Source organism: Rhagoletis pomonella, unplaced genomic scaffold (assembly GCF_013731165.1).
Source record: "Rhagoletis pomonella isolate Grant_MI unplaced genomic scaffold, Rhpom_1.0 Rhpom_scaffold_00001, whole genome shotgun sequence".
Lineage (NCBI taxonomy): Eukaryota > Metazoa > Arthropoda > Insecta > Diptera > Tephritidae > Rhagoletis > Rhagoletis pomonella.
The window spans coordinates 18,950,759-18,963,018 of NW_023458555.1; the positions used below are offsets into that span (position 1 = coordinate 18,950,759).

At 38.6% G+C, this 12,260-nt stretch overlaps 3 protein-coding genes across 3 annotated transcripts in view; 1 reads left to right on the forward strand and 2 right to left on the reverse strand.

Annotated features, from left to right (window-relative positions):
* Positions 1-2,282, reverse strand: part of LOC118738477 (Hermansky-Pudlak syndrome 5 protein homolog) — a 73,382-nt gene extending 71,100 nt beyond the window's left edge. Inside the window, exons 1-6 of the mRNA XM_036469447.1 lie at positions 2,039-2,282; positions 1,595-1,954; positions 1,375-1,521; positions 837-1,313; positions 565-772; positions 18-499 (exon numbers count right to left, since the gene is read on the reverse strand). Coding sequence (XP_036325340.1) covers positions 18-499; positions 565-772; positions 837-1,313; positions 1,375-1,521; positions 1,595-1,954; positions 2,039-2,122 — 1,758 coding nt within the window. The 5' untranslated portion in view covers positions 2,123-2,282. The remainder of the gene's footprint in view (positions 1-17; positions 500-564; positions 773-836; positions 1,314-1,374; positions 1,522-1,594; positions 1,955-2,038) is intronic.
* Positions 2,283-3,148: 866 nt separating this feature from the next.
* LOC118740454 (mediator of RNA polymerase II transcription subunit 4) lies at positions 3,149-4,335 on the forward strand. Its single transcript, XM_036472010.1, has 3 exons — positions 3,149-3,442; positions 3,504-3,684; positions 3,743-4,335. The coding sequence occupies exons 1-3, from the start codon at positions 3,375-3,377 to the stop codon at positions 4,253-4,255; spliced, it is 762 nt and encodes a 253-aa protein (XP_036327903.1). The 5' UTR covers positions 3,149-3,374; the 3' UTR covers positions 4,256-4,335.
* Positions 4,336-4,343: 8 nt separating this feature from the next.
* LOC118740446 (Bloom syndrome protein homolog) lies at positions 4,344-9,850 on the reverse strand. The gene is made up of 6 exons (XM_036471999.1): positions 8,554-9,850; positions 7,058-8,476; positions 6,174-6,996; positions 5,917-6,113; positions 5,524-5,614; positions 4,344-5,459 (listed from the first exon to the last, which is right to left on the reverse strand). Exons 1-6 carry the CDS (start codon positions 9,721-9,723, stop codon positions 4,429-4,431), a joined length of 4,731 nt encoding a protein of 1,576 aa, XP_036327892.1. The 5' UTR covers positions 9,724-9,850; the 3' UTR covers positions 4,344-4,428.
* Between the last annotated feature and the right edge of the window lie 2,410 nt (positions 9,851-12,260).

Genomic DNA, 12,260 nt, shown 5'->3' on the forward strand with positions numbered 1-12,260 from the left:
AAATTAATATTGCTTATTTTAGCACTTTTGCAAATTAAATATAAATTATAAATAGTCTTCTCCTCAGCACTTATGTGCTGTCCGTTACCGGGAGCATTTTTTTTAGCATCTATGAATTGGTGAGTTTTCTTCGTACGGCAAACAATCTCTTCATCTTTTTCATACATCGCTTTAATATCGTTAAATGGTATGGAACGTTCGTTAGATGGTATGAGCTCTCGCACTAATTTCTTCTGCTCATCAGCGAAAATATTGAACTTATATTTAATAATATTTTTACCAAATTTACCGGTAACGGTTAGAAGTGCATCCTTGAAATGTTTTTCGCTTCCCTTTGTGGGCTTGATATTTTCGCAAAAGGCATTCTCTAGAACGTAAACTTCTTTGGCCGGTGGTGTATGATTATTATTTGGCACGTACTGGAAGCCAATAGCACCAACACTTGCACTGCGCTCCGTCGCACCTGAGCTACTGCCGGAGCTGTTGTTGTCACCAACGGCTGAGCAGAAAAATGAGATGGATAAGTATAAACTCTAAAATACGGCTTCGTACTTATTAGCTTACCTTCACATTGCATAATGGCATCAAAAATTACTGAGAGATCATTTAGTAATTCGAATTCCTGACGATTAATTAAGAATTTCTTGATTTGATTGAGTATATTCAAGTCGTAATCCTCGCGTGCTTTATCAGCAAAATATTTGACATGTTTGCGCATCAAACAAGCGCACTCTAAAAGCTTTTCCTGACGCACCAGCGCACATGCATGAATCTGCCATAAAGAAAATTATATCATTTTGAAATATTGTCATAAACTTCTAGTTATCACAACTTACTTTCAGCGGATTTAACTGCACACTATACAATGATCCAGTTTGTGTAAAAACCACAATTTCCTTTCCAACTACGCGGCAATCGACAATTCGCTCAAACTGATTGCACCACAAAACTACCGAGGATGTGCGCATGTCAAATACATACAAGCCAAATTCTGTGAATGCTAGCATAAAGTCCTTGTTTAGCATTTGAACTTTTGAGAATTGCAAATTTTGGGGTTGGTAGTCGAGCATTTCATCATTTTCTTCATACTTAGCAATCGTCTCTTCTTCCATGCCATGGAATTTATGTATTTTTACTGGTGGTATGGCTAAAGCAGACTTGAATTGATGCGTCTGCAAAACTTCGCCTTCGAAATCGACCTCCCAAATTCGTGAGCCAGGACGTGCGCAGTAAATGCGTGAAGGCTGAACAGCTTCATTTGTAGATATTCCAAAGCAAGCGCCGAAAGCTCCATCGCGTGGACGATTACCGATCTAACGAAGAACTGTATTTACTTGCTCACCTTCATTAAATGTAATATGTAATCTCAAATACCTGTTTATATTCCTCGTACTCAGTATTGCATAAAATGCATTTGGTACAGTTCGAAACAAGTAGTAGTGATTCAAAGTCATCAATTTGCACAATTGGTGATTCCAGGAACAATATAGGATGTACGCCCATATTAAGTAGACTTTTACCCTATAAATTGAGGGATGTACGTTTAGCACAAAAACTATCATATATGTTTGTAATCATAATTTTAATTACTCACAATAAAAGATGATAGTAAAACCAAGTTAACTTGACCACGAGTGTCACCATAGTAAAACTGTTTCTCATCCTGGGTCCAATGAATGCACGTCACTTGCAGAGATTGATCGCTACTTAAATTCGTGTAGATAACTTGAGGGGTTGTGTGTGCAGAAAGATTTACTGCGTACACACATATCATGGAGCGTTGTGTGGAGAATGCGACATACTTTTCATTAGCCGATATTGCTAAATGTGTCACCGGTCCATGCTTGTTGGGTATGAGGTGCAAAAATTTGCCAGAACACCGATTGAAGAGATACAATGAACCGGAAGATGCTCCGAAAATAACATAATTCGTAGAAATATCGAAGCAGGTGTACTGAAATTGATAAACATGCATATTACAAAGAAACTATTAAATAGTTTTGGAAAATTTTCCCTTTTTATGTATAATGACCCTCACCTTTATGCGATTACTGTGCTTCAGCGGCTCGTGGAGCGCTTGTGAAAAATCAATAAAATTGGAAAGACAATATAGCTCCGTCATTATTTCCTCATGCCACAGAAGGTACAAATATGCAGATTTTGTTTTTATTAAATGCCAAGTTATTTGGGTCTTTTTGGAAATACTTTTTTTATTATAAACACAACATTCACCCACCAATTTTTATTCACCTTCTCATCAGAAGAAAGCAATCGCTCGATGAAAGTCGAAAGGTATCATGGCGATGACAGCTATTAGGCCGAATATACCACACACACACACACAGTAGGTCTGCGCATCATGGGTATTTCACCGCGATGCGCAAACCGTCTCATAGTGGCTACGTTTCTTTATACATTTCAGTTAATCCCATTTCGCAACCAAAATAAACAGAATGCGTTTGAAATATACTTTAACATATCTTCAGGAACGTTCTAAAGAATAAGTAAACAAAAAAGTTTATTCTAAACGTTCAGAATGAATAAAGGGCAAGAAGGCAGTATATTTGGTCTCCCTAAAGTCTGCAAATACTGTCTCACATGCGGTCTGTGTAAAATCTAAAAATTTTGATTTTGGTCGCCAATGCACAAACGAAATGTGTTGTGTTTGTTGAAATTTCATCAAGCTTGTTTAGTTTTCATGGAGTGTAGATCTGCGCGGATAAGATAAACCATTTCTGTTAAATTGTTTAAAATGTTAAATTTGTTTCAAATATCTGTATGGTATAAGACGAATGGTGTTGTATGCGCATCGCGGTGAAAGTACTCGTGAGGCGCAGAGTTGCTCTGTTGTGTATTTGACTTATAATAGTAGAATTTTCTTCATCATTTCAAGTATACCTTAGATATTAAAAAAAGGATGAAATTCCTTGATGGTGTGTGAGAGTGCTTTCCGCTTTCCTTGGTTGTTCATAGTTAATTTAGGAGATATCATGGCGATAAATCTGTCGTTTATTATATTACATCAAATATTTCTTATCCGTTAATAGTAGGAACCTAGCATTATGCAGAGCACTTGCGACCCTGCATGTGCTTTCAATTGCTGCTACTTTTATCACCGATTATTTGTTTTGTTATTATTTTCGCTTCTTTCTCGAATCCCTTTTCCATCATTTCATGTTGACTTTTTTTGGTGCAATTTGTTCAGCTTCGTTCACACCTGGTTTTGAGAGCACTTGTTAACTTTTATTGGATACTTTAGGCTTTTACCTTTCCACCAGGAGTCGTAAAACTGCAAATATATTTCGGGAATTCGTGCGCCGCTGCCAATAGAAGAGCTCTGTAACTAAAGCCAACTCTTTATCTATTTGCCTAACATGTCCTTTCATTTGAGCACTAAGGAGCGTTTGCTATTGCTATTAGATGACATTGAATTAGTGGCCAAGTAAGTTCCAATAAGTTTTATAATCCAAATAAAGCTCCTTAATTTCTTTCAATCCCTTCAGAGAGCTGATCGAAAATACAGTTGCACCAAAGCATCAGAAAATTTCAACAGCTGAACACACCGCGCTAGTGGATTTACTGGTATCCAAAGATGAAGAGTTCAGAAAAATTTTAGAATTAGCGGATGAGCAAGCTAAAATCGAGCAAAAAATGGACGAGCTGCGTGCCAAAGTTGAAGTGCATGTAAGTGCAAGTGTTTCAGTCGCCAAATAGCTTACTGTTTCAATTATACCTTCTATAGGATCGGGAAATACAAAAGTTGCAAAAATCACTAAAGGAAGCTGAACTTATACTTTCTACCGCAATTTTTCAAGCACGTCAAAAATTGGCTAGTATTAATCAAGCAAAAAAGCGTCCTGTTTCCTCAGAGGAACTCATCAAATATGCTCATCGCATTAGTGCCGCGAATGCGGTGAGTGCACCATTGACTTGGTGCATCGGCGATGTCCGGCGTCCCTACCCAACCGATATCGAGATGCGTAACGGCTTTCTAGGCAAATCGGATTTGAACATAAATGGTGGCGGCGTGGCACTTCAAAACAACGTGCCGGATGCACAACGGAGCATGGCGGAAGTGCCAAACGCATTTCAGAATCAATTCAATTGGAATAATCTCGGTGAGTTACACATGTCTATGGGCTCCACAGGCAATTCTGTAGCGCTGGAAACACGTGCACACAAAGAAGCATCCCAGGATGATGTCGAGGTCATGTCTACGGACAGTTCCAGCTCTAGTTCGAGTGATTCACAGTGAAAAGATTTGAACACAAACATTTAAATAGCTATTTCAGTATGTACTTTTTTAATAAAAACAAAATTATTATATAAAAAATACTTTTTATTGAAACTTAAAAAAATACAAACAATGTTAGTACACATCCTATCAGCTAAGAGTTTTGTACGCAGACTACTTGAGCTTACAGTTGGCTATTTCGACTTCGGCATAGGCATTAACTCGAAACCACCACTAGAACTTGACTTCTTGCACAACCACGCGTTGTTACCACCTTTGTTGGCTCCTCCTCTGCCTTTGCCGCTAGTGCTGGCAACAGTTTTTCGCCGTCCAGCTCTTGGTGAAGCAGTGCTGCCACCTCTAGCTTTTGACGACGCACGTTTTTTGGGGCTCTTGTTGCTCACTGCCCAACTTGTAGCCTTTTTAGCACGCTTAGCCCCACCACTGTTCCATGCACGTTTACGTTTACGACCACCACTGCTTTGCGAAGTACCCTGGGAGGCTGCTACCGATGCCCAACTGACTCCGTCATCCTCTTCAGAATCGTACGAATTAGTTGTTTGTACACGTGCATTTCCCGCTGTAGTAGTACTGGGTTTCTGCTGTTGCTGGTGCGCGTCTTCTAGATCCATCAGCAAACACAGCTTTTCGGCAGCATAATTACGAGTAATTTCTAACATTTTACTGCCATATTTGTCAAAATTCGCTTTAGTAACATGCGGTATGCTCAACATATCACTCTCCGACTCAGGCAGTGTTTCAGACATTGCTTTTAATGCTTGCATATTCATTATACTAGCCATAGTGACGCTGCGTGCTGCAGCTATTGTTCGGCACAAATCCAAGAGGTCCGCATAGCAACGTTCGTAAATTGAACGTATTCGTGAGGCACCAGCTGAAGCAGCTGCACTCTGATTTGCGACAATAGCAGTGCCACTGCTAAAGCCGGGCAATGTACGTTTCATACTTTCTTTACGTGAAACGGCGAAAGTTAATGGTATGCTATCCTGCATTAACGCCTGGACTTTGGGACCTAAATAAATATACGCCTGTGGAATATCATTCGAAAATATTAAGTCTTCGCGCAAAAAGCCCTCTAGAACCATTTTACGCAATAAGCGCTGTATATCCGATTTGTCCCAATCTTTGAAAATGCCGTGATGTGCAGTTTTATCGTGATGAAATTCCACGATGCGTTTGATCAGAGAACCTTTGAGCACATCAGCTACAAAAAATAAAAATAAAAAATAAATAATGGAGGAGATAAAAATTAAAAACACGTCGCATACCAATATATAACAGGGTAAAGCGCGAGCGGCCGCCACATATGTCTTTAATAGCATGTGCCACCTTTCGACACTGCTCCAAAACATTTATTTCCTGTAGAGAAATGCAAAAAGGTATTAGATGGTTATTATATTACCCTTGCAAAGTGAGTGTTTACAAAATAAATAAATGTAATTACACTAGAAAATTATTAAAAAATCGCATATATTAAATTAAAGTCCTCGATAACCTCTAAACAAACCATGTCCAGCGCTATCAGAACTCCATATGCAAGTGCAACAAAACTTTTGTTCAGCATGCCTTTTCGAAACTCTCGAATTTTTGTAAAAAGTAAATTCGAGCCTAGCCCTTTTTAGGACTTGAGAATGCTCTAAATAGGTCCTTTCATACTTTACCTGATAACTCTGCTTTTTAAGGCAATTATCACAGGCTGTTTCTCGTCGTTCCAGACATTGTTCGCTGGTGAAATGCTCGCCAAAGTAGTCCAGTTGTTGCGCACGCCGACAGTCTGTGACGTTTTCACAGTATCCCACAATGCGATTCAAATTATCTAAATGTATCTTCTTCACTTCCAAACCCACAGTATTATCCACTAAAATAAAAAGAAAACATATTTTCAACTGAGATCTATTTTCATTCCTCACCCACTTACAGTCCAACAATTTTTTCATCCTCATCATATCTGAATAATTGTAGTAAAGTATACAGTGGGCCACATCACCATCGCGTCCCGCTCGCCCTGCCTCCTGGTAATAGCCTTCAATAGCTTTTGGCAGAGAATAGTGTAGCACAAAACGTACATCAGGTTTATCAATGCCCATACCAAATGCTATTGTCGCACATATCACTCGCACTTTACCAGTGAGCCAGTCCTTTTGACGAGTCTCGCGGATCGCATCGGTCAACCCGGCATGATAAGCTAGTGACTTTATGCCAACAGTGTGCAATTTATTAGCTACATCTTCGCATTCCTTACGCGATAAACAGTAAATTATACCACTCCAGTTGGAGGGACGTGAGTGTATAAAAGATTTTATATCATCCAAAGTGCTGATGCCACGCTTAGGCAATACCGAATACTTTAGATTACTACGATTAAAACTAGATAAGAACCACTTGGTGTGTGTTAAGTGCAATTGGCGGAGTATATCAATGCGCACGCGTGGAGTAGCCGTGGCAGTAAGCGCCATAGTGGGCACTTTGGGGAAACGTTTACGTAATATGCCAAGTCGCTTGTAATCTGGGCGAAAATCATGCCCCCACTGCGACACACAATGCGCCTCATCAATGACAAAACGACTAATGTGATTAGTGGCGTACAAATCATCAAGTGCGTCCTGGAATTGAGGAGAACTGGAGATTTTCTCCGGCGTCACATAAAGAATTTTGATACGTGGCGGCATGGTTTTTAAATCACAAAAGATGGCACGCACTTCCTGCAGAGTTTGAGTACCGGACAAACTTTTGGCATATATCTAACGAAAGAGTATTTAAATATAATGTACTATCAAATGCATAATTTTTCAATCTACTCACATCAAGCGATTCCAATTTATTAACCTGATCCAGAATCAGAGACTTTAAAGGACTGATGACAAGTGTCACGCCTTCAGTTAACAATGCCGGTAGCTGGTAACAAAGAGACTTTCCGCCACCGGTAGGCATCAGCACAAAACAGTCATGTCCCAACAAGGCCGCGTTGATCACCTGCAATTGATTGGGTCGAAAACTTTTCAGTCCGAAATTGCTCTTCAAAGCATCTTTGACAGCTTGCGCGTGTGGGTAATTATAACCGTCGAATTCACCAGTTATGCCATCGTTATGTGTATCAGCATGGAAATTCCCAGCTACTTTCTGCGCAACTTTCACGGGAGATGGGCTGGATGCAATCGTTATAGGCGCATTTTGTCTTTGCATACTATTGAATTCTTTTACTGGAGATGGACTGGATGCGATCGCTATAGACGCATTACGCCTTCTCATACTTGCGGCACTCGTCGAAGGCATGTTGTAGTCTTCATCTTCGCTAAGCGTTATATTAATTGTGGGCACAATGGTATTTGTATTTGGGACGGACGATTTTGATACTGGTGAATCCAAAAGTACAGCCTGTGAGGCTGCTATTTCAAACTTCTCGGGATCATACACTTGCCAACCATCGTCGTCGGTTTGAGTTGACCATATCTGCAGTTCATCGGGTGTAACTGTATTCGCAGCAACGTTTTCTTTCTTAGAACTCGATTGATTCTTAGGTGTAGCTTGATCTTCGAAATCTTTATAAGCATAATTATTGTATTCTGATTTTCGTCCACGAAGCGAATCCTCTTGATCGTGTATATCTGCTATTAAAGCCTCCAAATCATCTTCGTCTTCTTCTGCCAGTTTAGTAGAATTTAGACTCAATATTTCTTTTGGATTGCTGCTCAACTCCTCTACGTCTAAAGCGGCGGCTTGTGTTAAATATGCCCGCTGCTGCTCTTCGTCGTCAGTACTCTCCTCAGGCCCAGACGCATCGTTGCCGAACATCTCATGCAAATCAGGTGTCCGTGACGCGCTGATTTCTTTTTGGCCTGAGGAAAAGAGGGGTTTTTGGGCGTTGTTGAAAATACTCTGGGGTGTACTGGTCATTGACTTTGTCTCCGCTTGCCATTTGCTTTCCTCACGCATTTGCATTTCTTCTTCCTCCAACGCATCGTAGTCCAGATTACATTCATTTTGCTGCTGATCTCGGACGCTCGCCGCTCGTTTCTCTAACTCTTTTTCGACAAGTTTCGTTCGCGCTTTTATTTTATTTCGCATAGTCTTCAAGCGCAGAAATATGTTGGTGTCGAAACCATCAATCCCACTGAAATAATTTACTGGGATTTGATCAACGATCTGAACATACTTCTCCAATAACTCGAATTGAATGGATTTGAGGAACGTTGTGCTTGTCTTCAACTCTATATCCGAAGCCTGCAACAAGGAATATATACATAAATGCAAAAAGGAATACTTTATGGACATATAACAATTCGTTTATATCAACTTACGTCTTTTGTACTTCTTTTAAATGTCGAATCTTGTTCGACCTTATTTATGTAATCAGGCAGCTGAGCATCAATGACTATTTTTGGCTTACTCGGAGTTTTTGTATTATCCTCATTATGTTTAGAGCCATTAAACATATATCGCTCGGTTTTAAAAGGCGACTTTTCAGAATCTTTTCTGCAACTCAGTGAGTCATTTATTTTTCTCTCGTTACTTTTTTTGGAAGGCGATTCCTGACTCAATTGCTTTGGTTTGCTTTTAGGCACCGGCAGCGGCATCATATCAAATAAGGACAATTTTTCCTCAAGCTTTTTGCCTATGTGGCCATTAGTTAGTCCCTTTGGTGAATCAAATTTTAAATCTTTATTGTCACCAGCATCCTTTTTTATGGGCGATTTGCTACTTATATTCTTAGTTGGAGTTTTGTGCGCAGAATGGTAATCAGCCAGTTTGGAATATTTTGTGGAAACCTCCTTCTCTTTATTTTTTGTAACCATCATACCACTTTGGGAAGTCTTTGCGCCGCCGCTTCCGCATATTTGTGGAGATTCCGGTTCCGATAACTTTTTCTTCACTTTCGTTAAGGGCTTAGCCTTTTCGGGCGTTTTTTCCAGGCAGTCAAATTTGTAGCCCACGTCCTTGCTATTTCCTTTGTTATTCGCAGCGGCTTTATCCTTTCCTTTAATATTTTCCTTCGCCCTAGGACTGCTTTCATTATAGCTTGTGTCTAAAGAAATATATTTTGAACTATTATGAGAGCTTTTGGTATTTTCTCTTGGTTTTAAAGGAGCTACAGGTGCTTGGCTGCAGTCATCAAATGTGTAGCGTTGTACGGTTGCCTTTGCTGTTTTATTAGGATTGGTTTTATGATATGCTGGTTGTTTCTCTTCATCTGTCTCGCTGTCGTCCGTTGAAGAATCCAGAAATATGGGGTTCATCATTTTTTTTGACTGCTGTTTTCGCAGAGGAGCGTAAGCGAGACTCTTGGCATCCTTTACCGCCTTATCGTCCAAGTTGCCCTTCATGGCCACACCTGCTAAACTTTGTGTGGAAGATTTATCTGAACCATCAAGCTTCGTGTGGTCATTCCTAGGCTCTTTACTGCCGAGAAAGGAACTCAGGGATAATTGTTTTTTGAATACCGCGGTTCGATTGCCATTTGTTATACTCATGTTACGGATTTCCCCCAAGAATTGCGAAAATTTGGACAATAGAAAAAGCTGATTTCCCAAGAGCGGGATTTTTTAATTTTTTATTTTGATTCTTAAGCTGAAATTAGTCAAGAACGTAAACCTACCGGTACGTAAACCCGAGTCAGCTGACACGATCTGTCTTACCAAAGCGCCATGTAACACCCGATTTACACGATTCAAGTACTTGAAAGCAATTCTTGCTCATTCTCTTTTGTGTTTTCTATTTGCTTTTACACGTTTCAATTCTGTTGAATTCAAGTTTTTGGTTCTTTAAATGGGAAGCAACGAAAATGCCAAAAGCAAAGCAAGAAAGTTGAAACGACTTGACGGTACAGACGCATGCGTACTCGTCCCTTTTCTTCTCAACCCCTCTCTTCCACATGCGAGCAGAATTGAATTCAATACTTGAACTGTGTAAAAGCAGTCTAAATGAAAACTCAACACCGCAGAATTTTTCTATAGTTGTAGCCCGTAGCGCAGAAATCTGCGGAATTTAGATTTTTCTGTGTCAGCTGATTTCTCCTTCTTTAGATGGTTGCCACTTCGTCAGTTTTGCAGATGGTAAAAAGTTAAAAGTTCCTATTCGAAATATGTTTAAAATATTTGAAATTTACTATTAAATAAGGTTTCTCTTGAAAACTAAGTAGTTTATATTTAGTTACAATCTATTATAGCACGAAAAATTGTGGTTGAAAGGGTAAGTTTATGAAAAGGCATTGAAGAGTGGCAACAGTGTAGTAGCAACACTGAGGGCTCCAGTAATCGACAAAATTCTGCTATACAGACTGCGTAAGTATACGTTCTGCGTTCTCGACTAATTTCAGCTTTAAGCTGAAATTAGTCAAGAACGTAAACCTACCGGTACGTAAACCCGAGTCAGCTGACACGATCTGTCTTACCAAAGCGCCATGTAAATGAAAACTCAACGCCGCAGAATTTTTCTGTAGTTGTAGCCCGTAGCGCAGAAATCTGCGGAATTTAGATTTTTCCGTGTCAGCTGATTTCTCCTTCTTTATATGGTTGCCACTTCGTCAGTTTTGCAGATGGTAAAAAAGTTATAAGTTCCTATTCAAAATATGTTTAAAATATTTGAAATTTACTATTAAATAAGGTTTTTGTTTAAAACTAAGTAGTTTATATTTAGCTACAATCTATTACAGCACGAAAAATTGTGGTTGAAAGGGTAAGTTTATGAAAAGGCATTGAAGAGTGGCAACAGTGTAGTAAGCAACACTGAGGGCTCCAGTAATCGACAAAATTCTGCGTATACAGACTGCGTTTAAGTACACGTTCTGCGTTCTCGACTAATTTCAGCTTTATTCTCCGCTGCATGTCTATGACTTTCGTTGCCAGATCAAATTTAATTATTAAAGGCATTAAAATTAGTGGAGGCACGATTAATTAAATAACCGATTATAGTCGGTTATTTCCATTCCGTTAACGATTTAATTGTATCGAAATTTTCCTTTCCATTAATGGAGCGATTAACCGATTAATTTTGAAAATAATCGAAAAAAAAAACATTAAAAAATGACTACTTTACCCACACAATAATATATCAATCAAAATTCCGTAACAAAATTGGCATTCTTACCACTAATGTTAGCAACAAAAAAAGTGTCCACTCTACGCGATACATATATATCGCACACCGTCTTCAAAAGAGTCACAACTCAAAATAATACGTTCGACAGAAAATGCGAAAAACTATTTCGTAGCACATGCTTATCATATGGGCAGGGCGACTTTACCTTAGGTTTTTTAACAAATTATAACAAAAATTTGCTTCAGCTTTTGCTGAAAGGTAAATAAAAGCTCTGTCTACATTTTTAGCGCATAATCTCAAAAATGCCAAATTTTGAGTTGTGACTCTTTTGAAGACGGTGTACGATATGTATAATTTTACTGGTTGGGAGATTTTGTACATTGCCGTAGTCTGCAAATTTTTAAACGATATTTTTGCAAAAAAGTGCAACCTAAGTAACAACTAAAAAATCACAACGCAGGTATCCACATATTTTCATTTTATTTTCCAAATGCGGTGTTGTGCATTTTCTTCCATGCGCTTTTTTATATGGAAGAAAATAAGAATCATCGTAAAAAAAATGCCAAAAATCAACGGTAAGTGATACCTCAATCCCGAAATTTTTTATACAAAAATTTAATGGGCTACAAAACTGCATGCTGAAAATCTTTCTAAGAAATCTAATTAAAAAGCTGGAATTTTTTGCTGAACTTTATTTTTTTATTGCATAAGGTTTTTTCTATTTATATTTATACGGTTTTTGCTAAAGAATAAGCTGTATTTAAAAAAATAACTAAAATTAAATTCTCCTAATTTTTACATGGGGTATATAGCGGACGGTATACTACTTAACATCTTTTTATTTATTGTTTCCCTTAGTTTTTAATTTTCTTGATTGTTGGCGCACTGAATTCATGGCGCTAGTTTTCACAATTTAACAAGAAATGTATATTTAAACAAAACAGTCAATTTTATAACTTATGTAAATGGT